The following is a 24,580-nucleotide window of genomic DNA, read 5'->3' as shown; positions in this document are numbered from 1 at the left end:
CACTGCTATGCTTTATCTTGGCCAGGTCGCAGTTGTAAATGAGAACTTGTTCTCAACTAGCCTACCTGGTTAAATAAAGGTGAAATAAAACATAAATAAAAATAAAATGTGCGAAACAGTCCTGTAGCTTACCATCCATCCATAGGAAGTACCAGTGACCCATATTGAGCATGTCACTTGTACTTCCTGTTTGGGTTTTTGCTTGTAAGCAGGAATCAGAATAGAGTTATGGTCAGATTTGCCAAATGAAGGACGAGGGAGATCTTTGGATGCATGCCTGTGTGTGGAGATAATGATCTAGAGTGTTTGCCTCTAGTTGCACAGGTGACATGCTGGCGGATTTCAGTTTTCCTGCATTCAAATCACCGGCCACTAGGAGCGCCACCTCTGGATGAGTATTTCCTTCTTTGCTTATGGCCCTATACAGCTCATTGAGTCCTGTCTTAATGCCAGCATGGTAAATAGTATGGTCTATAGCTTATCATGAGGTATTCTAACTCAGGCAAGCAGAACCTTGAGACTTCATTAATATTAAAGTTTGCCCACCAGCTGTTGTTAACGAGACACACCATCCCCCCTGAGTTTACCCAACGCTGCCGTTCTGTCCTGCTGATGCACAGAAAAAAACAGCCAGATGTATATTATCCATGTCCTTGGTCAGCCAAGTTTCCGAGAAACATAGGATATTTCAGTTCTTCAGGTCCCGTTGATAGGATAGTCTTGAACGGAGTTCATCCAGTTTTTTCTGCAGTAATTGTACATTAAATTGTTGTCATTCAGGTATGAAAAAAAAAGTCACTTTCTGACCACTTCTTCCATGGGCAAACGTATGGAAGTTTTATTTAAATCAACAAGGATGCAGTCACAGTAATTGAATAAACATTGATTTACCCCTGAGCATTTCAATGGCAAAGAGAGGTTCAGGAAAATAAATAAATAATAAATATATTTTGAGTTAGTTTCATGAAATAAACAACCACAATGATTTAAAAATACAATTCAAAAGACTGCATGGGGGCTTTAAAGTACAGTATTGCTTATTACATTACACATAAAAACTCCTATTCAAAGTATCTTTCAAGCTCAAAGCACTATAAGACAAGGAAACTAAGGCCAATTTGAATTATAAATGATAAACAAGGAAATACAAAATCAACATATCAAAAGGACAACATTCATTCTAATTTATTAACAGATTTGATCACCTAACTATAGTACATAAAGGAACAGATACCACCTGATTATGCCAAATAATGTTGGGAGGGTCGTTATATTTGTTATGAATAGAACATAAGCAAAACCAAATTTAGAGGGGAAATGTGTTGCTCTTCAATAACATGACAGTGTTTTGGCTATGCTAGCACCCCAAACAAGTCTGTATATCTGAGAATGTGAGTGTACCCAGATGCTCAACTGAGGCAGTGGCGCCGCCAAGGGGTCACGGCCACCCTGATACAATCACTGTTTACATACACTTAGGTTGGAGTCATTAAAACTTGTTTTTCAACCACTCCACAAATTTCTTGTTAATTAACAAACTATAGTTTTGGCAAGTCGGTTAGGACATTACTTTGTGCATGACACAAGTAATTTTTCAAACAATTGTTTACAGACAGATTATTTCACTTAATTCACTGTATCACAATTCAAGTGGGTCAGAAGTTTACATACACTAAGTTGACTGTGCCTTTAAACAGCTTGGAAAATTCCAGAAAATGATGTCATGGCTTTAGAGGCTTCTGATAGGCTAATTGACTAATCATTTGAGTCAATTGGAGGTGTACCTGTGAATGTATTTCAAGGCCAACCTTCAAACTCAGTGCCTCTTTGCTTGACATCATGGGAAAATGGCTTAAGGACAACAAAGTCAAGGTATTGGAGTGGCCATCACAAAGCCCTGACCTCAATCCCATAGAAAATGTGTGGGCAGAACTGAAAAAGCATGTGTGAGCAATGAGGCCTAAAAACCTGACTCAGTTACACTAGCTTTGTCAGGAGGAATGGGCCAAAATTCACCCAACTTATTGTGGGAAGCTTGTGGAAGGCTACCCGAAACATTTGACCCAAGTTAAACAATTTAAAGACAATGCTACCAAATACTAATTGAGTGTATGTAAACTTCTGACCCACTGGGAATGTGATGAAAGAATTAACATCTGAAATAAATCATTCTCTCTACTATTATTCTGACATTTCACATTCTGAAAATAAAAAGTGGTGATCCTAACTGACCTAAGACAGGGAATTTTTACTAGGATTAAATATCAGGAAGTGTGAAAAACTGAGTTTAAATATATTTGGCTAAGGTGTATGTAAACTTCCAACTTCAACTGTAGCCTCTTATTGTGTTACTTTTTTTTTTTACATAAAAAAAACCCTGTGTATTTCGTAAATATTTTCTTAACTCTTCTTGAACTGCACTGTTGGTTAAGGGCTTGTAAGTAAGCATTTTACAGTAAGGTCTACACATGTTGTATTCGGGGGAAAGTGACAAATACAGTTTGATGTGCATTGACAGACAGCAGCATGGCACAAATGTACGGAACAGGCATCAACAACAGTCAGTGGTTGACAACCAAACGAGGCAGAACTCAGCTAGCGCTATCAACCCGTTCCTGGACCAACAGGGGAAGTTATGACGGTGTGACAGTGCCCCTGATAATGAAATGGGTGGCTAGAGAGTAACGTTGTCTGGATAGATGTATGGTTATAGCGTGTCTACATTGAGTTATGAGTCATGACATAATCCCAAAACGCCTTCTGATTCATGTTTATTGGTAGTTGAGATTGAATAGTCTGAATAGAATTGTCTATAGGCCGATATTACAAATGTAAACGGTAATTACTATGGAGCGGGGCTAGCTACTCATATTGTTATTATTATTATTATTATTTTAAAATCAGAATAACTGATTTTGCCTCTTGTTTCATCCTAGATATATCCCAGTCAAGAGCAGAGGGGCCCAAACAGTCACATCTGTAGTTTTTCCCTCTGACCCTTCAGGGGGATAGAAGACGAGGCTTCATGAAAGAGTGGTACAGTACGCATAAATTACTAGAATACTCTCAGAGTAAAGACTCTGCCTACTGCTATGCTTGCCGGCACTTCAGTCTCCCCCTCAGGTGATTCAGTGTTTACATCTGAAGAGTGGTTCAAAAATTTGAAAAAAGCTACTTACAAAGATGAAAAAATTAGAATCACATACTAATGCTATGTTATTACATTTCCACTCCAATAGTTCAAAGACAGGTCAACACAGATAAGGAGTCATTTCGGGCAAGTTCATTCATTCCAATTGTTGACGTGCTTCTCTCTGAGGTGAAGAGAAGATTTTCTGAAGAAAATTGTGTCATAATGCAAGGGATACAAGCCTTGAATCAGCATGTGAGCGTCGTTTTTCTGTGCTAAAGTTAACACCCCAAAATTGCTCAATCGCTCGTCCCTCATTGTATTTCTCAAGACAGTCTTGATTAAGTGTAGAGTCAAGAAGGGCTAGTGCCATAAATCTTGATGATTTTGTGGATGTGTTTGCCAAAAGACACAGCAACAGGCGAATAAAGCTGTACTGAAAAGAATGTAGCCTAATAAAGCAGGGATATGAATAGGTTGTGAGTAGGCTATAGTAAAATGTATATTGTTGTCCATGATTATGCTTTCGTTTTTCATTTTGGGACATATATAATATAATATTTTCGTTTACAAAAAGACACAGCAACAGCCAAATAAAGCTGTATTGAATATAATTGGAGGCCTCTATGTGGTGTTTTTAAACTCAAGTAGGCTTGTTCCCAGTAAATGTATTGTTCCTTACAATCAATGTACTCCTTCAAATTAAAGCTGTATATTTGTCTTTTTAAGGAAAAGGACAACAAGCCTATTTGACGAACAATGAATCGCCTAAACACATGTATATACAGATACATGACACATTAAAACAGGATTGTTGTGGAACTCAAAATGTTAATTGTACCGGTATTAGTCTATGCACATCAGATAAATAGTAACATTAACTGTAAAATAAGAAACCAAAGTATATCCGTATGCGACTCTTTAACTCTCATTTTGACATCGTTTTCAACTTACCTATATACTACAACAGCATAATAGAATTCCTGAAATTCAGTTAAGGCTTTTGGTTTTGGTCTGCCACCCCAATATTTTCAGTGGCCCAATCTGGCCACCCCGATGACAAATGTCTGGGGTCGCCACTGAACTGAGGGACTTACCCCAAGACACTTCACAAGATAGCGATAATATGTCAGCTAAAGAATAGTTCCCAGATATCCTCTGTGTACATCTAAAACCACACTGCTATGATTTCTCCCCATTGTGGACACTCCTGTGTCTGGTAAGGTTAGTCAGGAAGGAGAAGCTCTTGTAACATAGTTTGCACTTGAAGGGCTTCTCCTTGGTGTGAACGGTCTGATGCATCTTCACATAATTCGCCTGAGCGAAGCGCTTCCCACATGTGGGGCAGGCGTACGGCTTGTCGGCATCTGTCCTAATACTCAGCCTCCCACATTGTGACCCACTGACACCAGAGGAGGTAGAAGCAGGAGCCACCACCCTCATGTGGTTAGTGTTTGAGCTCCCTCCTTGACCTCTAGCCATTGTTTGGGTGTTGTTGGGATTGTGTGTTGTGTTGGTAGGGTAACGATGAGGTAGCTGAGGAAGACTAGACCCAGGTCCAGGCCTTTTATGAACCCAGTCACTAGGCATTAGACGAGACCCTGAAAGAGAAGACAGATTTCCTGTTAGATTCCCATCAGGGGAGTCTCCTACCACTCTCTCTGAAGGCTGAAGCCCAGGGTGACCTGCTCTGTTCATCATGGATACTGCGGTGTTTGTATCATAGGAACAGGAGGGTCCATCTCTATCAGCCCCAGGCCCTGCTTCATCCCTGCACTGAGACTGTGAAGAGAAGGGTCTGGGCTGCAGACTGGATCCCTGACTGGAGCCTCTGTCTCTCTGATGACCACCAGGACTGAGGTTGTTCAGTCCACCTGTCCACTGGTTGTGTTCTGTGTGGTGGTGGATTCTCTGTCGTGGATCCGACTCAGGAAGGAAGAGCGGCGGCTCCTGATCCATGATCCTGATCCGGGGCCAGGGCTGGTGACCAGCCACCTCAGAGGTCCAGTCTCTCCCACCTTCAACACTGGATATCAACAAGTCCTCATGGACTGCAGACTGTAAAAACAAATAGAAGAGAAATCATAATGGTTTATATAACAAACTTTTTGCTGTACACAATGAAACATGACAAGATATACTGAAATATTAACCACCGTCAATGGGGGTATAGGGATATAACCGGGTTGGGTTGGGGGATACTTTGGAAAAGGTTCAACATTACATGAAAACACTTTTCAATAATGAAGCATTTTTATAGACATCTACTCTGCCTCATCATACTCATTCTTTCCTCAGTTCATCTCATCCAGTTCCCTACTACATCCTAAACCAACAGAATTAACTACAAACTAACTAACTAGTACTACGTTACATGTCACTCACTATACATGGACTGTGTGCATTTTCTGCTGGTGTATCCTGAGGTAGTTCCTCTCTGAGAACCAGTTCTAGCTGTGTGTAAAGGCGAACGGCCTCTCTCCCGTGTGGACCATCAGGTGCATCTTCAACTGGTGAGAAAACCTCTTCTCACATTGGGGGAAGCTGAAAGATTTCTCCCCTGTGTGGACCCTCTGGTGCCTCTTCATGTGGTACGAGTCAGAAAAACGGGCCCAGCACAGGTGGCAGCCCAACAATTTCTCCCCCGTATGCATTCTCTGGTGGATCTCCACCTGTTTGGGGAAACTGAAGGCTTTCCCACAGAACGAACATGGGAAGCGCTTCTCTTTGCCACCGGATCTACTGATACCATTACTTCTACTGTCATTTGTGAATGGGCTTGTGTTGCCATTTAGTGTTACGGCATTGGAATTGCCTGAGGTCTGGTTTAACATTAGGAGATCGTGAGGAGGATGAAGGCCAGGGAGGGTCTGTGTTGTCGCAGGGTCCATTTTCCAGTTGATAGATCCTATAGAAGGCAGGCTGAAGGCAGCACCTGTTAGGGGGTTAACCTGAGGCGCCATCAGTCTGTCTGAATCAAAATTATAGGAGCAGGACGGAGCATTACTAGCCGAGTCTGTGGCTGTTCTCATACAGACACCTCCCCGTACCCGCAGACCAAATCTACGCCTCCATGTTGTCATGGAGACTTAGTTCGGTTGCTGTTTTGTGTTCAACTGTCTGTTTCTGGTTAACAGTTTTGTTCCCCAGCCCAGAGTTAAGGACGCTGTCCAATCCACTGACCTCCACTATGTCGCTCCTGGTCCTGGCCTGTTCAGTGATGTTGTCCCCTGGGCCCTTTGCTGCACTGGTCAGAGTCTGGGAATCCAAGATGGCCGCCCAGTCTCCTCTGTTTGCCTCCAGCCAACCTCCTGCAGGGAGAGGTTACAAAATAGACTTTACAAACATGGCAAAGAACTCATAGCGGGTCATTACCGGGTCAAGTTTATACATTATAATGTGCGCTTTAGTATGTAAACATAAGTTGTATTGATTTCCTTTTATCAATGAAGAAAATCAAGAATGAATAATATGCATTACTATTCCATTTGAAGATCTATTACTGTATCTAGGCTATATGTATTTCTCCCTTACCTTGCTCCCCCATCTTTAGTCCACTCCGCAGGTCAATGCTCTCTGGTTCATCTTCTATTGTCTCCTCTTTGACCAGCAGCATATCAGGCTTCCCATCCTCCATGTCTACTGACTGTAAGAGACACAGAGTGAGAGGATGTTGGATCAAGAAATCTGATATGAGCACCCTGTGATGGAGCATATTCTGATGTTTGCATAGTACTTATAGCGACCCATGTTAGGTAATTTGATACTATGAGAGCTTTATCCGGGTGGACTGAGCTCTGCCAACACTGCTCACCCAGTTCCCGCTCCAACCATTGCATCCAGCAACTTGAAGGAGATCTGTCGAACGCTCAGTCTACTCTGCTCTTACGTGGATGGCCAAGGACCTGGCAATGCCTCAGCTTACTCAGCAAATAGCTGCAGATTATCCCATGCCTGTTAACCCTTAAGTGGATGAGCTGAATACCCCCTCTAAATCTCGTAGGGGGTAATGCACCTAAATGTGCGTAGTATGATAAAAAAAATGGGCACAATTGTCATTTGGATACATAACTAGTGTCCTGACATTCTGGTTCTCTCAGAAACATGGTTAAATGGTTCTGTCTCTGAAAAAGACATTGAAGCCTGCATTCAAAATGGAATAAATATATGTTTTATCTCACCCATATATATATACACACACACACACACACACACACACACACACACAATACCTCATAATGACAAAGTGAAAACATGTTTTTAGATATTTTTGTACATTTATTGAAAATGAAATACAGAAATATCTATTTTACATAAGTATTCACACCCGAGTCAATATTTTGCACCATCGAGTACAGCTCTGAATCTTTCTGGGTAAATCTCTAAGACCTTTCCACACCTGAAATGTGCAACATTTGCCCATTATTCTTTCCAAAATTCTACAAGCTCTGTCAAATTGGTTGTTGTACATTGCTAGACAATCAATTTCAGGTCTTGCCATATATTTTCAAGTAGATTATCCACTCAGGAACATTCACTGTCTTCTTGTTAAGCAACTACAGTGTGTTATGTTCTTGTTTTTCAGAGTAAATAACTCACGGACACTAGAGAAGCTTTAACCAAGTTTAATTCTTCCCAAAGGTTCTGTACAGCTGTAACCAGACAGCAAAACATTTCTCACATCACAGTACAGCATATGTACTTTGGACAGTGTCCATATTGATCGTGTCCCTGCCTACAAAAGTCTGGGCATCTTTATAGCTGAAAAGCTGGTATTTAAAAAGAACATGGATGAGCTATTTAAGAAGCTGAGAATAAAAATAGGCTTCTAAAGAAATAGGTCATGCCTCTCGCTAAATAGCAGACAGCAAATTATTCAGTCTATGGCGACATCACCTATATGAACGCAGCTGCCACTTCATTAAAGCTGTTAGATGCTGTTATCATAGTGCTTTATTACGGGCGACAGATTTAGTACTCATCAACGCAATCGCTATCAGAAGGTTGGTTGGCCCTTTTTGATGTCACGTAGGTTGATACATTGCTATATTTTCATTTATAAAGCCTTTTTACAAATACTCCCACTGTACCTAACATTATTGCTAAACTTTAGACTTATGAGTTACCACACCCGGTGTCAGGGTTGGCAAACTCAGGGAATTCCTTTGGTATCTCCTAAGTTAGGTTCTTGCACCGTCTTTGTGGAACAAGCTTCCAAATGTTGTTACATTTGATGTTTTGGTGCCTCTAATGCAATTCAGAAGGCTAATTGAGGACCTTATTACTGTTTAATGTGTTTGTTTTTTATGACTGTTTTTCATTCTGGTTTCATTTTGGATTTATGTTTTGTGTGTATTTTCTTAAATGTTTGTAATTCAGGGCTCATCTGTAAAAGAGACCTTGGTCTCAGTATGACTCCCTGATGAAATACATTTTAAATAAAAAACATGTTAGTTATATTGATTACTTGACACTCTAATGGTTTGATCATTAAAAGGCATGGTCCCACAGTTTAGACAAAATTAAATCCACAAAGCATCTCAGAGTAAGAGTGCTGACGATTAGGTCCACACCTGTCTATATAGTCTTATTCATTATGATCTAAAAGGCTAAACTGACCCTAGATCAGCACTCCTACTGGGAGAAGCTTTGTGGATACGGGCCCTGACCTAATATCATTCAGACAGTAGTTCAGTGGGCTCACCTCAGTGAGACTGTGTGTGGTCCTGTGCTGCTCAGCTGGTTCCTCTGTGGGTTCAGGAGGAGGTGGAGTCTGGTTGTCCTCCATGACCATGGTCCCCTCAGGGTTCCTCAGACCCTCCTCACACCCCTCCTCCTTCAGCAGCAGCACCTCTGGACCCTCCTCTTCCTGGAAGAGAGTTGATACTGATTAAATAGACATACACTTCATCAGATACATAATGTACACACGCACACACAGATACAGTGGCTTGCGAAAGTATTCACCCCATTGGCATTTTTACTATTTTGTTGCCTTACAACCTGTAATTGGCGGCAGGGTAGCCTAGTGGTTAGAGCGTTGGACTAGTAACCGGAAGGTTGCGAGTTCAAACCCCCGAGCTGACAAGGTACAAATCTGTCGTTCTGCCCCTGAACAGGCAGTTAACCCACTGTTCCCAGGCCGTCATTGAAAATAAGAATTTGTTCTTAACTGACTTGCCTGGTTAAATAAAAAAATTAAAATAGATTTTTGTGGGTTTGTATCATTTGATTTACACAACATACCTACCACTTTGAAGATGCAAAATATTTTTTATTGTAAAACAAGGAATAAGACAACAACAAAAAATAACTATTCACTCCCCCAAAGTCAGCACTTTGTAGAGACACCTTTTGCAGCAATTAAAGCTGCAAGTCTCTTGGGGTATAAGCTTGGCACATCTAGCCACTGGGATTTTGCCCATTCTTCAAGGCAAAACTGCTCCAGCTCCTTCAAGTTGGATGGGTTCCGCTGGTGTACAGCAATCTTTAAGTCACACCACAGATTCTCAATTGGATTGAGGTCTGGGCTTTGATTAGGCCATTCCAAGATATTTAAATTTTCCCCTTAAATCACTCAAGTGTTGCTTTAGCAGTATGCTTCGGGTCACTGTCCTGCTGGAAGGTGAACCTCTGTCCCAGTCTCAAATCTCTGGAAGACAAACAGGTTTCCCTCAAGAATTTCCCTGTGTCCATCATTCCTTCAATTCGGACCAGTTTCCCAGTCCTTGCCAATGAAAAACATCCCCACAGCATGTGCTGCCACCACCATGCATCACTGTGGGGATGGTATTCTCGGGGTGATGAGAGGTGTTGGGTTTGCGCCAGACATAGCGTTTTCCTTGATGGCCAAAAAGCACTCATCACCCGAGTACCTTCTTCCATATGTTTGGAGAGTCTCCCACATACCTTTTGGTGAACACCAAACGTGTTTGCTTATTTTTTTCTTTAAGCAATGGCTTTTTCTGGCCACGCTTCCGTAAAGCCTAGCTCTGTGGAGTGTGCGGCTTAAAGTGGTCCTATGGACAGATACTCCAATCTCCACTGTGGCGCAGCGCCCTCAAGGTTATCTTTGGTCTCTTTGTTGCCTCTGATTAATGCACTCGTTGCCTGGTCCGTGAATTTTGGTGGGCGGCCCTCTCTTGGCAGGTTTGTTGTGGTGCCATATTCTTTCTAGTTTTTAATAATGGATTTAATGGTGGTCCGTGGGATGTTCAATGTTTCTGATATTGTTTTATAACCCAACCCTGATCTGTACTTCTCCACAACTTTGTCCCTGACCTGTTTGGAGAGCTCCTTGGTCTTTATGGTGCCGCTTGCTTGGTGGTGCCACTTGCTTCGTGGTGTTGCAGACTCTGGGGCCTTACAGAACAGGTGAGATCTGAGATCATGTGACAGATCATGTGACAGATTGCACACAGGTGGACTTTATTTAACTACTTATGTGACTTCTGAAGGTAAATGGTTGCACCAGATCATATTTAGGGACTTCATAGCAAAGGGGGTGAATACATATGCACCACCACTTTTCTGTTGTTTACTTTGTATAATTTTTTTAACAAGTAATTTTTTTCATTTCACTTCACCAATTTGGACTATTTTGTTTACGACCATTACATGAAATCTAAATAAAAATCAATTTAAATTCCAGGTTGTAATGCAACAAAATATGGAAAAATGCCAAGGCCGATGAATACAAGGCACTGTAAACCAGGGCGAGCGCCAGAACGAATCCATTGGACAGGCATTTGATTTTTTCATAAGGGAGCACGTTTTTGTTTGGGACGTCCTATGTGGATATATGTAAATAATAATAACAATAATAATTCAAGTGTTCAATAAATTGTATTTGTGGAGTTGCTTAGTTACAACTATGAAACAGAAAGCATAGGTGTTGGAACCCGGTATATTTATAACAAAATAAAAGTAAATACACCAACAGCCAAGATGCACGGTCAAATGACGAAAATAGCCTAAATGTCAAGTGAAAATCATCAAAATAGCAATAATGGCATAATGAACATAATTGTTGATATGACAGTCAAAAAGTAAATTATCAGTTGGAGCATGTACACATAGCCTAAACAATGAACGCTGTGGATTGTGTTGCTCAATTTGTTTCTTGCTTTAGATGTAGGGCCTGCTCTTTGATAATGGCCTGTAGAATTGTCACTGGCTTGTTCTATTCCGAATGGTGCCATCCGCTTTCCTGTCTCACCATTTCGTTTGGTGGTGGCGCTGGCACCTGCCCAGTGTGCACAATTATGTTGTTTTTTTTGCGCTTAGGACTCAGAGGAGTAGGTTCAGGTTGATGCTCAGAATCAGAAGAACACTCGTCAGAGATGTGATCATGATTCATTCTTCCCCAAAATCGGAGTCGTTTTTATTCAGATTTTGTAGCAACGCTAACGAGTGCATCCATTCATCTTGGCCTTCTTGCCATTGTAAATTACACACGCTCTCACTGTGTACTCCAAGTGGGCCAGAATAGACTGAAAGAGTACATACCAGTTTTTTATTAGAATAGATCAATAAAATAGAATGGCCCGCCCTGTCCTTCATCAACAATTGGTGATTACATAATTATGCATTGTTTGCTTCCCCTTGCTCATCAACCCATCATACTTTAGCCTACTTCATTTATTTAATCTGTTATTATGTGTGTGAATTTAGTTTCGGTATAGTTTAGTTTCAGCTTCGAGACAATTATCGGCATGATTATCATCTGGGCATGGCATCTTCAACTATCGGAGAAGGCCCTATTGTGGGGAGAAGGGGCAACTTGGAAAACCAAAATGACATGCCCTCCTAAAACGTTCTAACACCAGTTCTGTTTGTGATATTAAGATTCTGAAAGTGTGTATTATAGACTTATTTAGGAAAAGTCAAGGATGGAGGGGGGCATGACGTTAAAAAATAGCAGAGAAGCCTAATACATTTAAAAAATAAATAAAAATAGAGCAGTCCATATGATTGCTTTAGAGCTTCTATTGTGAGTTTTATAGTAATGACATGTAGTTTAACTGTAAAAAATGTATTAGTCTACCTTTTAATGTGGCGTGAACACAACACGTCATGTTTTCATCTGATTGTAAAACAATCCCTCCCCCCCATTAAAATAAATAAATACAAATAGTATTTTCCTACTTGCACAGATATTGCTGATAACTACTTTATTGAGGTAAACTATGATGCTATGATGAGTTGCTCTGGATAAGAGCATCTGCTAAATGACTACATTTTAAATGTAATGTCTTCACAAAACAATCATCAGGAACCTGAATTTTCTCCATAAAATTTTTCCTAAAAATGGTCTTGGATAAGAAATTAAGTAGTTGAATGGAGGTAATGAAACAGGCATTTCTGAACACCAAACAGCCTACAAAGTACAAACACAACAGACTTTTTAGGCTTATATATGCGTTGTATATCACACAATATCTGGATGCAATATTCTACCCAGTAATATTCAACACTGAAATCTGTTAGTCTCATTATTCCGAATGCATCTGTGGATCTTCCTGCAAACAGGAAAACGGCCTCTCTTCCGTGTGGACCTTCGGGTGTATCTTCAGGTTGCCAGCCTGGGCAAAGCACATATGACCCCGGGGGCAGCTGAAGGGTTTCTCCCCTGTGTGGACTCTCTGGTGCCTCTTCAGGTTTCCAGCATCAGCAAAGCGCATGTGACACTGGGTATAGCTGAAGGGTTTTATCCCTGTGTGGACCCTCTGGTGGATCTCCACCTTCTGGGGGCAGCTGAAGCCTTTGTTACAGAACACACAGAGGAACCGTTTCTCTTTGCTATTGCCGGATGTTGGTGTCTGTCCCTGAACCTTGGCCCTTTGGTCTTCTGAGTTCAATACCTGATCGAAAAGGACACAGCCATGTGAATTGGAAGGCCCCATCGACGTGGACACAGGTTCACGATATCTGAGCACGTGCAAATGGGAGTGGGTCACGACATTTGGATTTGTCTCCAAGCTTTCCCTGTAATCTAAGAAATATCTGCCTTGTGAGTGTCCTTCATCTAAGTGAGTCTCATCGACATTCCATGTCAGAGGCCCGTCGCCCTCCACTTTCACGTCATCTACCACTAGATCCTCCCCATTCTTATCTAGGCACCCTTCAGAGTGTATACTACTACTGTACTGGTTCCAGTCCCCTCTAGACAGATCAGTCTGTGTCTCTAAACCCAAGGGCATGTTGCCAGGGTCCATCTCTGTAGTGGAAGAACAAGACAGATCATTGCCAGTCTCTAACACATAACCTGAGTCCCGATGGGAATGAACCATCCTCGGGCTCGTAATACCGTAAAGCAAATACTCTGAGCCGGGAGCAGGAGCACACCCCAGTGGTCCCAACTCCAGTCTCTCTGGGTCTGATCTGTGGTCAGGTCCTGTGTGTAAGAGCCTGTGTGTCACAATTAAATTCTCGCTTTCTGTCTCTGACTTGAGGACGGCGTTCAGCGTTCCACTGACCTCCATGATGCTGCATCGGTTCTTAGGCTGGGGCGGGGCAGCAGGGTCCTCCGTGGCTAAAGGGGGCACCACTCCAGCCACTACGCCAGTCTGGATGTCTCTGCTGTGTCGTGGGTCATCTCCTTCAGTCCTCTCCTGCTTGACGAGAGACGATTCTCCAGGACCTGCAGCCTCTGCATCTGCAGACTGACACAAGAAGAGAGGAAGTTATTGTCGGTACATGAGTTGAATTGGATAACAATGTTGTAGGGAAGTCTCACAAGCTCCCCTGTGGCAGATAAATAAAGATGTACAAATGAATAGCTGAGGGGAGCCTTTCTGAAATAAACTAGTCACATTCAATGTACTGTCATTTTTTATGTTACACTATGACACCAACCTCTATTACGATAACATGCTGGGTTGAGGTTCCACAACCCTCATCTATAGATATGGGTTGGTCATCTCTCCACGAGTTGTGTCCCGCTGGCTTCACAAAGCCCCTGTGGCCTCCAGTAAGATGTCCTTCACCTGAGAGTGATTGTGGGAAAAGAGGTGGTTAAGTTATGTACTGTCAATGCTCAATGGTATATTGTACACTATTGTCACTGTCTACAATTGGCAAGGATGTAAGGTAACACTTATTCATAACTTTTTGATATACAATTTATTGATGGATTATATTCCATGTATCCCCCCCAAAATATTAAATATAACAATAGGAAATTCAAGAATTTGGTTATAATATGATAGTGTCTTTGTGCAAGAAGAATTTGTTCTTAATTGATGTGCCAGGTAAAATAAGATGGCTATCTTGCAAAAACGTTTTTATTCTAAGTAATCAGGGGAAGTTGCATACGATTCCAAAAACTGACCAAGACTCAATTCTGGGTAACACATCTGAACACATGAGGGAAACGGGGCGAGAGGCAAAATGTACCTCTTGCCATTCCTCTGTATCGGTCGAGGATCTTGACACTACTGGGACGACTGGCGAGGACGCGCTCTCGAATTGTCCTCTCTGCGCGCTCCCGTGACACCTTTAGTTCCGATAGCTGTAGCTTCCTCCGCAGTCCCCTGTTTTCTTTCTGGCTTTGAGAAATTTCCAAACGAAACACTGCATAGTCGTCGTCTACGATTTTACAGATCTCTGCCACTGCTGCATTCGCTAGCACCTCCATGATGGAGGCTATTTGAGTGTGAAAAACCATACAGTTAGCCATTGTTTGCTAACTTTTGCAGCTAGCTAGCATTACCTACATAACATATATCAAGTCCTATCTCCAACGCGAATTAAAGACTACATGAGGTAAGTATGTGATGCTGTGCAGTTAAATGGATCATATTTTAAGGTTCCATTGCGTTAATAAACGTCCAAATAACAACAATAAAAACGTTAGCTTGGAAATGGTTCTAAGTCACCTGTTCACTTCCGTTTACACAGAAGAGAAAGGAATCTTATTTGTTGGCGTCATAGCTTAAAGGGTGTGGTTAAATGAAAAAGGAATGCGCGCTGTCCTTTGAATTACGGTACTCCTTATTACATTACACATAAAATCTCCTCTGATCAGTATCTTTCAAGCTCAAAGCAGACTTGCTTACAAATAACAGTGTGTTAGAATAGAATAGAAAATAATAAATAACTTTATTCCAAAGACTCAGTAAGGTAAATATTCAAATGTCCTAGCATAGGTTTACTTCTTCCTGTGAGTTTCCGGCAGGCAGAATTGACACTGTCTTACTGTCTTTTACAGGTCGGAGTATGAATTGCACATTATGCCACAGAAAAGATGGGTGGAAAATAAATCGCACCACTATCTAACTCTACACATATACAACAATAAACCAATACTTTAGCCCTACTAGATCCTACTACAGGCCAACAGCTGCTGCCACTACTACATCTATTTTATGGGATTTACGCTCCATCAGTGCAGACAATTAATAACCATAGCAATAAGAGCAATAAATACTATCTCACTAAAACTCATCCTGGATTGCTCTCTTCAGGCCTACTCACTGGGGGCTCCCAGTCAAATCACTTACCCTTGGGCTATCCTCTACTCTCTTCACTGCCTCAGCATAGGAAACTTTCTGCCCCACTCAAACTCGTCTCTCTCACAGAGCACCTTGTATCCCCAGCTGTATGGGTGCCCTACCCCATTCATAGACGTTAACTACCGCCTATTAATGATAGAATTGATGTTAGCTCTAAACGTCAACACATATTGCTTGCGGTACGGTTTTGGAAACATAAGGAATGCAAGTTTCATATCAGCAAAAATAATACAAGGTTAAAACAGGCCTTTATAGGGTTAGGATTAGTGTTCCCACACGTCAATTGCTGCATTCCAAACACTTCAAATACACACGCTCTCCCCTCAGCCCTCAAATTAAGTGGACACTTCTGATGTCGTATCATGACGTCTGACGAGTTGACACTTGCAGGGAAAGGGGCGAGGGAAGAATTAATTAATTTTAAATGGGCCCCTCTTGCCCGGAAATTTGTCACTCTTTCATCCCACCGTTGTGTTTTCAGTCATCATGGTAACTGTTGTGTGTGCCTTATATGCGCTAAAGTCAATTATGATTGCATTTCATATCTTGGCTAGAAGACAATGCATCCGTAGACATCGAATGTTAGCCATCCTAATATGTTATATCAGGTAAATCGAAAATTACAATGTACGTGATTTCTGGGAAAGTTATGTGCGCAAGTTAACGTTTCCAAAAGCTAACCAAACAAAACATAATTACTGATATGATAGGTATTTGAGCCCTTAAGTGCATTAGTAGGACAATTTAAAACGTATTTGCATAGTTTTTTACTTACACTTGTGTAATATTCATATGTGTAAACATACTGAATTGTAATTGGATGCAGTTTACCACCATATCATCATACTGTGCTATGATTGGTTAAGACCACCCAAATGGTTAGGTCATGGTCAGTGTGATTGTTACGGTTTTCTTCCGTCGAAGGAGAGGCAGCGTGGTAATTTTGATACATGTTTAATAAAGAAAGAACACGAACAATACAAAACAAGAAACGTAACGCGAAAACCTAAACAGCCTAATCTGGTGCAAACTAACACAGAGACAGGAACAATCACCCACGAAACACAAAGAATATGGCTGCCTAAATATGGTTCCCAATCAGAGACAACGATAAACACCTGCCTCTGATTGAGAACCACTTCCGGCAACCATAGACTTTTCTGGAAAACCCCACTATACCACAATCCCAATACCTACAAAAAAAACAAGACTAAACACACCACATAATAAACCCATGTCACACCCTGGCCTGACCAAAATAATAAAGAAAACACAAAATACTTAGACCAGGGCGTGACATTGATCCTGGTTGGCGATACGTGAACATTCCAGTTATAGCTAGCTAATAAAGAGCTATGTTAAGAAATATCCTGTAGTACTGCATTTTATTATTTTGTGCAAAACAAGACAACTTGTATGTTGACTTCTGTTGATAATGGGATATGTAGGAGGGTGAGCCGGTCAAGGATCGATTCAGACAAGGTGGTCTATTGTATGACAAGTGACAGTTTAATTATGAGTAAAGATATCTGGTACAACGTATACGGGCCATTTCATTCGGTTCTTAAGGAACCAGCAGAAAAGAAGCGCAGATAACAGAGTGCACATGTCTCATATACAGAACAGAAAGTAGGTTGATTCTAGAAGATCGGGTCTTCGGGTTGGTTCAGGCTGAGGTGTAGTCTTCTTGGATTGGCCCTGTTGGGCCGTCCGTCATCCCTCTGAGTCTTGTTCTTTGTCACACAATGTTCAGCTAAAAAGGAGATTAGGTGTGTGCGCTGGTTTCTGCAAGTCAAGGCTGTCTCTTCCTCCCAATGTGTGGGTGTATGTCTTATCTGTGTGTCCTCGGCAGTTAGTGTGTGTAATGTGTGTGTGCTGTGTGTGTGGGTGTGGGAGCTATCCTGTATGGGACCTAACATGTTTTACTGTGAAAATACGTTGTCTCAGTTATAGCAATGTAATAGCAGTAGGCTGGTCACCTGCATAAGAAATAGCACTTCCTTACAAATCCCTCTCTTCACGTCTCCCCAGAGACGTGACACAACCTAACTAGATCCGGACACAAAAAGAAAACTTTTCCCAGAAGGAAAAGTTTTGTGATTCCCTCTCTTCACATCTCCTAAGAGATGTGACATAAACTAGGCTAACAATTACAAAGTTGAAAATACCTTCATGTTCTCCATTCGATCCCACTATGTACTAGATTGGCTACCAGCCACCTAGGAACTTGCAACCCTCATGTCAAAAGAGAACAACAACTCATTGAAAAACAGAACAAAAGAAAATGATGTGAAATTTAAGCCCCCCTTTTTGACACCCACTAGGGTGTCACTCATTATCCCTTATTTCAGCAGTCATAGCATTTCATGAAAAGAAAAAACAAAACCTAGTAGGCACTCTCAACCTCATCCTCAAATTCGGGCAGGTCATTAGCAAGCAGAGGAAACATCTGGGAAAGGGGGGAAGGGTCAATAGTTCTAGAGATAACCCTAGTGGTAAGGGAACGGATACATGGAATGCAACAGCATCCACAGAGAACCAAAATGGCCGCGAACACCGAAATGGAGACCAAAATGGAGGAGACCAGGGTTTTATATTTACCAAAGGCACTCATCCAGGAGTCCCACATTGAGGTATCAATCCCAGAATGAGATTTCATTTTACCATTAAGAGTCCTCAAACCTTCTAGGGCTACGGTCAAGCTACCATCGGAGGCTGTGTTATTAGGGATGAAAGTACAACACTGTTCACCAAACATAGTGCAAGCTCCACCTTTCTCTGCCGGTAGCATATCCACTGCAATGCGATTCTGGAATGTATTCTATCCACATTTTTATTAACAGTGCACCACCAACAAATGGAGGACTCAAACCCAGCTGCCACCTGATCCACCAACTTGTACTCGTCAGGAACTCCCCTTGGGACTCCAATGGCGTCTATGTACGTCGGATCACCACTAGATGGGGTGGTGGCACGCCTGGAACGTCCCCTCCAATATTCAGGGTTCACCCTCTGGACCCTAAGGATGAGGTCTCCAGCCTCTGTAGGGTAGATAGAAACAGGCAAAAGGAGAGTAACAAGTGCACAGCTTCCAGTAGTATTGGAGGGTAATTTATCAAACAGGACAGTGTTGCCACACCACCACCACACATCTGCTCTGGATATTGGCCTGAAACTCCCAACAATGTTGATTGTATCCAGACACCAATTCCCAGGAACCTGTCCCACATTAGTACCGCCTCCCGTCATTTTGACACAGGTGAAATGTGCCCTGGCAACCTTGTTGGAAAACAATGGTTTCCTAGCAGTAGATTTAGTCATGGGATAGACAGCATCCCAGGCAGAGCAATTACAACTGGGGTTATCCGTAGTCATTAATGGGATTAAACATGTTAGAGTCACATCTGTAACAGACTTCTTAAAACACGGTATGATGCAAGCAGCACAACACATCAATAATAAAAATACAAGAATTAGGGTCAGAAATCCAGTAACCACCATACCAGTGTACTTACCAAACCAGGCTCCCAACCAAAAGAACAGTCCAGACTCCTCCACCCCCGCCATGGTCCTCATCTCAGCAGATAGTGCACCAAGCCCATTAAAGGCCTTAGCTATACCACCATCTGGAGTGGTGTTATTAGGAATATACGTGCAACATTGTTCACCGAACATCTTGCAGACTGTCTGGCAACCCTAGATGTGGCCTCAAGCTGTTCAGACAGACCAGTGAGTGCATCACGGGGGTAATTCACAAAACGCTGTTGATTATAGTAGATATAACTGATCCATGCAGTCTGTCTAGCATCCACTATGGCTGGACCTATAATAGGTAGCAAGTGCCAGAGTCCATCATTCCTACCCAAGGCCTGAAACTCATGAGGAACCCCCATTGGCACTCCCAACAGGTTAGTGTGTATGTCAACTACATCCTCTGTCCATGGAGCACTACATCTATGTCTCCCATGGGATGGAATGTTTTCAGGTCCCCTGGATACAGAACCCAACAGCTGTTCAGAAGTAACATCAACAATGGTCAGTGTAATTATCAAACTGGTCAGAGCACACGTACCTTGCCAGTCTCCTCTAAGAATGGGTCTCAGTACTCTTTTGGGTCCACATATCCACCACACATCAGCCAGACCACTAGTTTGGTTTAGGCCTGTAACTGGCCAAGTGGCATAAATGGTTATGTTACTGCTGCAATCAGCTTCAGGCAATCTCCCATAGTCCATGCCACTACCTGTACCCGTGATGCAACTGTAATTGCCCCCATATGCCTTAACACCCCAAGGGGCCCGATGAGGAGGTACTGTAGGAAACACAAGGCTCAAAGAGGAACAGAGGGTTGAATTGGGCTGAACCTGGTAAAAACCTCTCAGAATACACAACCACCCCTCTCCTTCTCCTATAGCAAATGGGTGTGTAGCCAGAACAAATCTAGCATGACTACAAATAGTGCAGTCCTTTCTTCTCAGGGTTTTAGCTGTGTACCTCATATAAGACAGCCACAAATTGTCCCTACCATCAAAACCAGTCTCAGTGCCTAATTGATCAATAGCTGTGTAGTCTCTAACATTAATTACCTGAATGGGATTTTTTAATACTGTGGTGGTAGGTGGCAGGTTCGGTCCAGGGGTGGTAGAGGAGTGTGTCTGGCCCTGGTTCGTCTGGGACCTCTGGTTTTGGCAGCTCCCTAATAGAAAACACACCCATCGTGTCTGTCCCGGTCCTTTGTAGTCCGAGGGTGTAAGTGCCTGCATCAGAGAGCTTAATAGTTTTGATGGTTAGTAGGATTTCATCACCTTTACAAAGTTCAACAGTGCTCCCAGGTTTTCCCCATATGATGGAAAACCTATCCACCTTTGTGGGATCCCCTATGCTATAAGAATACCCTCTTCTCCAATCCTAGAATTGTCCCAAGTTGGTTATCATGTAATCCCCATATGGACACCCTCCCCCATTACACAGGTACACTGACACTCCTGTAAAGCCCCACCCTCTCCCAGAGAACACATCACTAGCAAGAGCCAGACACATCTTCACTTCTATGAACAAAAACAGGGGTGACAGGACAGGGAGGGTTACTTCATTCGAGAGATGGCCCCCGGAATTCTGTTAATTCCAGTTCTCCTCTCGAACACTGTTTTTTGTTCGACAGTGTCATGTGTCCTACCCTCCCCCGTGCGATATGAATCCGGGTAGCTCTTTCAGCTAGCTGTCACCAGGAGTCCTTGTATGGTCCCCCCAACAAGCCTCTGGGACTGGATTGAGTGACTTCACCTGTAGTTCACCTGTAATGCATAAAATCCTGGACATACAGGCTTGGTTAACAAACAGTTTCTCATATGTTTTATCTGATTATATATTTAGTTTCTTATCCAATAGGCCCCATCCTATCCTTGACCACAATTTACCCATCCCCCTTTTGATACCTGGCTCTGCCCAGGTAACAACCTTACCTACTCTAAATAATGACTTAGGTAAGATTAGTATATTATCCTTCTGTTCTGACATTATCATGTAGGAGCGCCCCTTTCATTTTCCACATGTCCAATTCTCCCTTTTGTCTCCACTCAGTAACTGTTATCTACACATTCTGTTATCTTTGCTCGTCCTGGCTCCCTTTTAAAACTTATCCTCTCTGCTCTCCAACCTTCAAGGTCCCTGCAGTGCAGGGGAGGGCTCTTCTGTCTGCCTTTTCCCCTTATCTGTCTGTAGCTCGTTTTCTCATGTTTCCAAATTTGAACTAAATGTCTCACTGTTTGGCTTTATCTAAACTCATGGATTTTTTTTTTTAGAAAAACATGTCTATGGTGGCACTTTCTAAAGTCCTTATATAGGTTAATTAAACCCCACTATAATTAATTTACCTTAAAAATAAAAAATAAAAACAAACCGTATTACCCATGACCACAAATTAAATATTCAAATGGAACCCCCTATACACAGGTGTTAAAACCAAACACAAATCTAAATTTCTTCCCTGCCCTGTTGGCTCAAAATATGTCCCAAATACTTAACATGAGTCCACCATAAATAAAACTTATCCTAGCTAAATTTTCACACCACGTTCATCGGAGAAAATATATTGACACTATAATGTAAATTTCACTGCATTTTTGTATTAAATTACCTTAATATCAGTATTACAAATTACCCTAGATTCTCCATCCAAATTGCTTTCCAATGAGGCTGATCAGACCACAAAGGAAAGTTACAATGGAGGTCATAAGTCATACCACCCCTTCAAAGAAGTGTTTCTTACTATATTAAACAACATTCCTCTATCAAAAGATTTCACCTATTTAATTAAGACTCAGAAAATAAAAACGTATAATATTTCATATGTGAGTGTACCCCTTTAAGATATCTTGTCTCTGGGAACATGGAAATCCCCTTGAACCCAAAACGTTTGCTACAAACAAAACCTAATAATTATAATAATACCTTCAAATAATTTGTTTTAAATTTCCTCAATGTTTCATGTAACTCATTCAGTCTTTAAAGGATTGTCTCCCCAAAATGCTTTATACCCTGCCAATAAACTCACACAATTGTGATAAACGTGCACTGTCCCTTTAACATAAAATAATATCAGCCTGCAATCCACTCTGCGGGCCTTTCATTGTTCCCCATAATGAAAACAGATTCTAATGTTAGTATACCTTAACCTCCTGTTTAATTTCAGTGGGGTTATCTGAACAATCAAACCAAAATCAATAACCGGGAAGTACTTGTGTAAATTAATTAAAAGAACAAAATAAATCTACCTTATTTCTCAGCACTTGGTTAGAACATCACTCCCGTTTTACATCGAACACACCCTTCGCCCCGTCCCTAGTGTATATCTTATCTATTATTCAGTGGCTCAATTAATGTTTAACGTAAGTATGTTCAGATGTTGATTATGTAATTCTACAATATTAGTATAGTTCAAACCTCATATAATATATATATATATTTTTTTTTGAATTTAGGAAATACTTTTTCCACAATAATTTTAAATATTGGTAATGATATCAGGGACTTGTGAAACGCCGTTTACATTTAGTCTATAGTCAACACACAAATATTCTTACATGGACATAGTCTTAAACAAAATTGATCAATTAGAACATCTTATTCTATGACATCACACATTCGTACATTTATCACATTCATTCTGGCCACAACACAAAGCGGACTTTTCAGTCCAACTAACAATTAATCTATTGTAGACACCTCACCGGACACTACCGGCTATTGGATTTTACCTCACCGGACACTACCGGCTATTGGTTTTCTCTAAAACACTAATTGAATTTATCTTTTGCAGATGGATGATCGAATCACACTCAGATGTTAATGATAAAACTGATCACGCCCTTTTTCAGACGCCCGAACGAATATCACTTATACAAAGAATATAATCCTGATCACATCAATACTCAATAATAGACCACCTTACCAGACACAGCTGGACCGGTCACTAGCCGGACTATCGGTGAAAATCTATCCTAGACTATATTTTATTCCTTACTGGTGTCTGCCACCAGACCGTTCACAGCCGGACTATCAGAATATTCTATTAATATTAGGTCTACTACTACATATCCCTTACCGGTGTCTGCCACCGGACCGTTCTCATGCCGGACTATCGGAATATTCTAACTACTACTCATCCCTTACCGGTGTCTGCCACCGGACCGTTCTCATGCCGGACTATCGGGATATTCTAATTACCACATATGTTTACTTCACTGTCAATTTCAAGTCCATTATTTATGTAAAATTTACACAAAAATTCTTACCCACACTCGGTACTACTGATCGTAATTTGGTATGACTATTCGACAATATGCAAAGTTTGATAAAACAGGTTTTGCTTACCTTATTTTGTGGTCGACCAGAGATCAGTTTCCCGAGTTGAGCAGAATTGTTGTCCACCCCCGAATGGTTTTCACCTGTCCTCCGGGAACCGTCCTTTCACCAACTCGCCCCCTCACACCCACATCAACCACTCTGGACTGGGTCGTTAGTAAACCATCCCTCTGCTACCAAGTTTCTGTTGATAATGGGATATGTAGGAGGGTGAGCCGGTCAAGGATCGATTCAGACAAGGTGGTCTATTGTATGACAAGTGACAGTTTAATTATGAGTAAAGATATCTGGTACAACGTATACGGGCCATTTCATTCGGTTCTTAAGGAACCAGCAGAAAAGAAGCGCAGATAACAGAGTGCACATGTCTCATATACAGAACAGAAAGTAGGTTGATTCTAGAAGATCGGGTCTTCGGGTTGGTTCAGGCTGAGGTGTAGTCTTCTTGGATTGGCCCTGTTGGGCCGTCCGTCATCCCTCTGAGTCTTGTTCTTTGTCACACAATGTTCAGCTAAAAAGGAGATTAGGTGTGTGCGCTGGTTTCTGCAAGTCAAGGCTGTCTCTTCCTCCCAATGTGTGGGTGTATGTCTTATCTGTGTGTCCTCGGCAGTTAGTGTGTGTAATGTGTGTGTGCTGTGTGTGTGGGTGTGGGAGCTATCCTGTATGGGACCTAACATGTTTTACTGTGAAAATACGTTGTCTCAGTTATAGCAATGTAATAGCAGTAGGCTGGTCACCTGCATAAGAAATAGCACTTCCTTACACTTCTCCATATTAATGTTGGTTTTAAGTTTTGGCAGACTTTTCTTAGTGGGTGTACAATCATCATGAATTGAATTATGGGGCGTTTCAGGCCCGGAGTGAACATAGTTGTACACTCGCAAACTCGAGGGCTGAGGGGCTTACGTTGCCAACTTCCCTTGCTTGACTAATAATTTGGACCAACGGCAAAGATGGCCGCGGGGATTCCCCCAGGAGCATAAGGCGAGAGTAAGTATTTTATGAGTTTGAAACGCAGCCCATATCTCCATGTTGCAGCACATGTTTACAGAAGACAGAAGGACCTCCTGTG

At 41.8% G+C, this 24,580-nt stretch overlaps 2 protein-coding genes across 6 annotated transcripts in view; one reads left to right on the top strand and one right to left on the bottom strand.

The window, feature by feature from the left end:
- LOC110498465 (zinc finger protein 34) overlaps window positions 1–15,033 on the bottom strand; it is a 210,005-nt gene extending 194,972 nt beyond the window's left edge. Inside the window, exons 1-7 of one of the 2 annotated variants that reach the window (XM_021575090.2) lie at window positions 14,528–15,033; window positions 13,988–14,118; window positions 13,609–13,794; window positions 8,835–8,999; window positions 6,665–6,776; window positions 6,314–6,441; window positions 3,942–5,188 (exon numbers count right to left, since the gene is read on the bottom strand). In XM_021575090.2, coding sequence (XP_021430765.2) covers window positions 4,313–5,188; window positions 6,314–6,441; window positions 6,665–6,776; window positions 8,835–8,999; window positions 13,609–13,794; window positions 13,988–14,118; window positions 14,528–14,810 — 1,881 coding nt within the window. In that variant the 5' untranslated portion in view covers window positions 14,811–15,033 and the 3' untranslated portion in view covers window positions 3,942–4,312. Of the gene's footprint in view, window positions 1–3,941; window positions 5,189–6,313; window positions 6,442–6,664; window positions 6,777–8,834; window positions 9,000–13,608; window positions 13,795–13,987; window positions 14,119–14,527 lie in introns of those variants that run through there. The other variant, XM_036953744.1, reaches the window with a different exon arrangement.
- The window catches only part of LOC110498461 (zinc finger and SCAN domain-containing protein 2), a 771,911-nt gene that overhangs the window by 392,298 nt on the left and 355,033 nt on the right, over window positions 1–24,580 (top strand). The window lies entirely within an intron of this gene.

The sequence above is a fragment of the Oncorhynchus mykiss genome, chromosome 19 (genome assembly GCF_013265735.2).
Source record: "Oncorhynchus mykiss isolate Arlee chromosome 19, USDA_OmykA_1.1, whole genome shotgun sequence".
NCBI lineage: Eukaryota > Metazoa > Chordata > Actinopteri > Salmoniformes > Salmonidae > Oncorhynchus > Oncorhynchus mykiss.
This window is presented reverse-complemented; position numbering and strand designations above follow the sequence as displayed.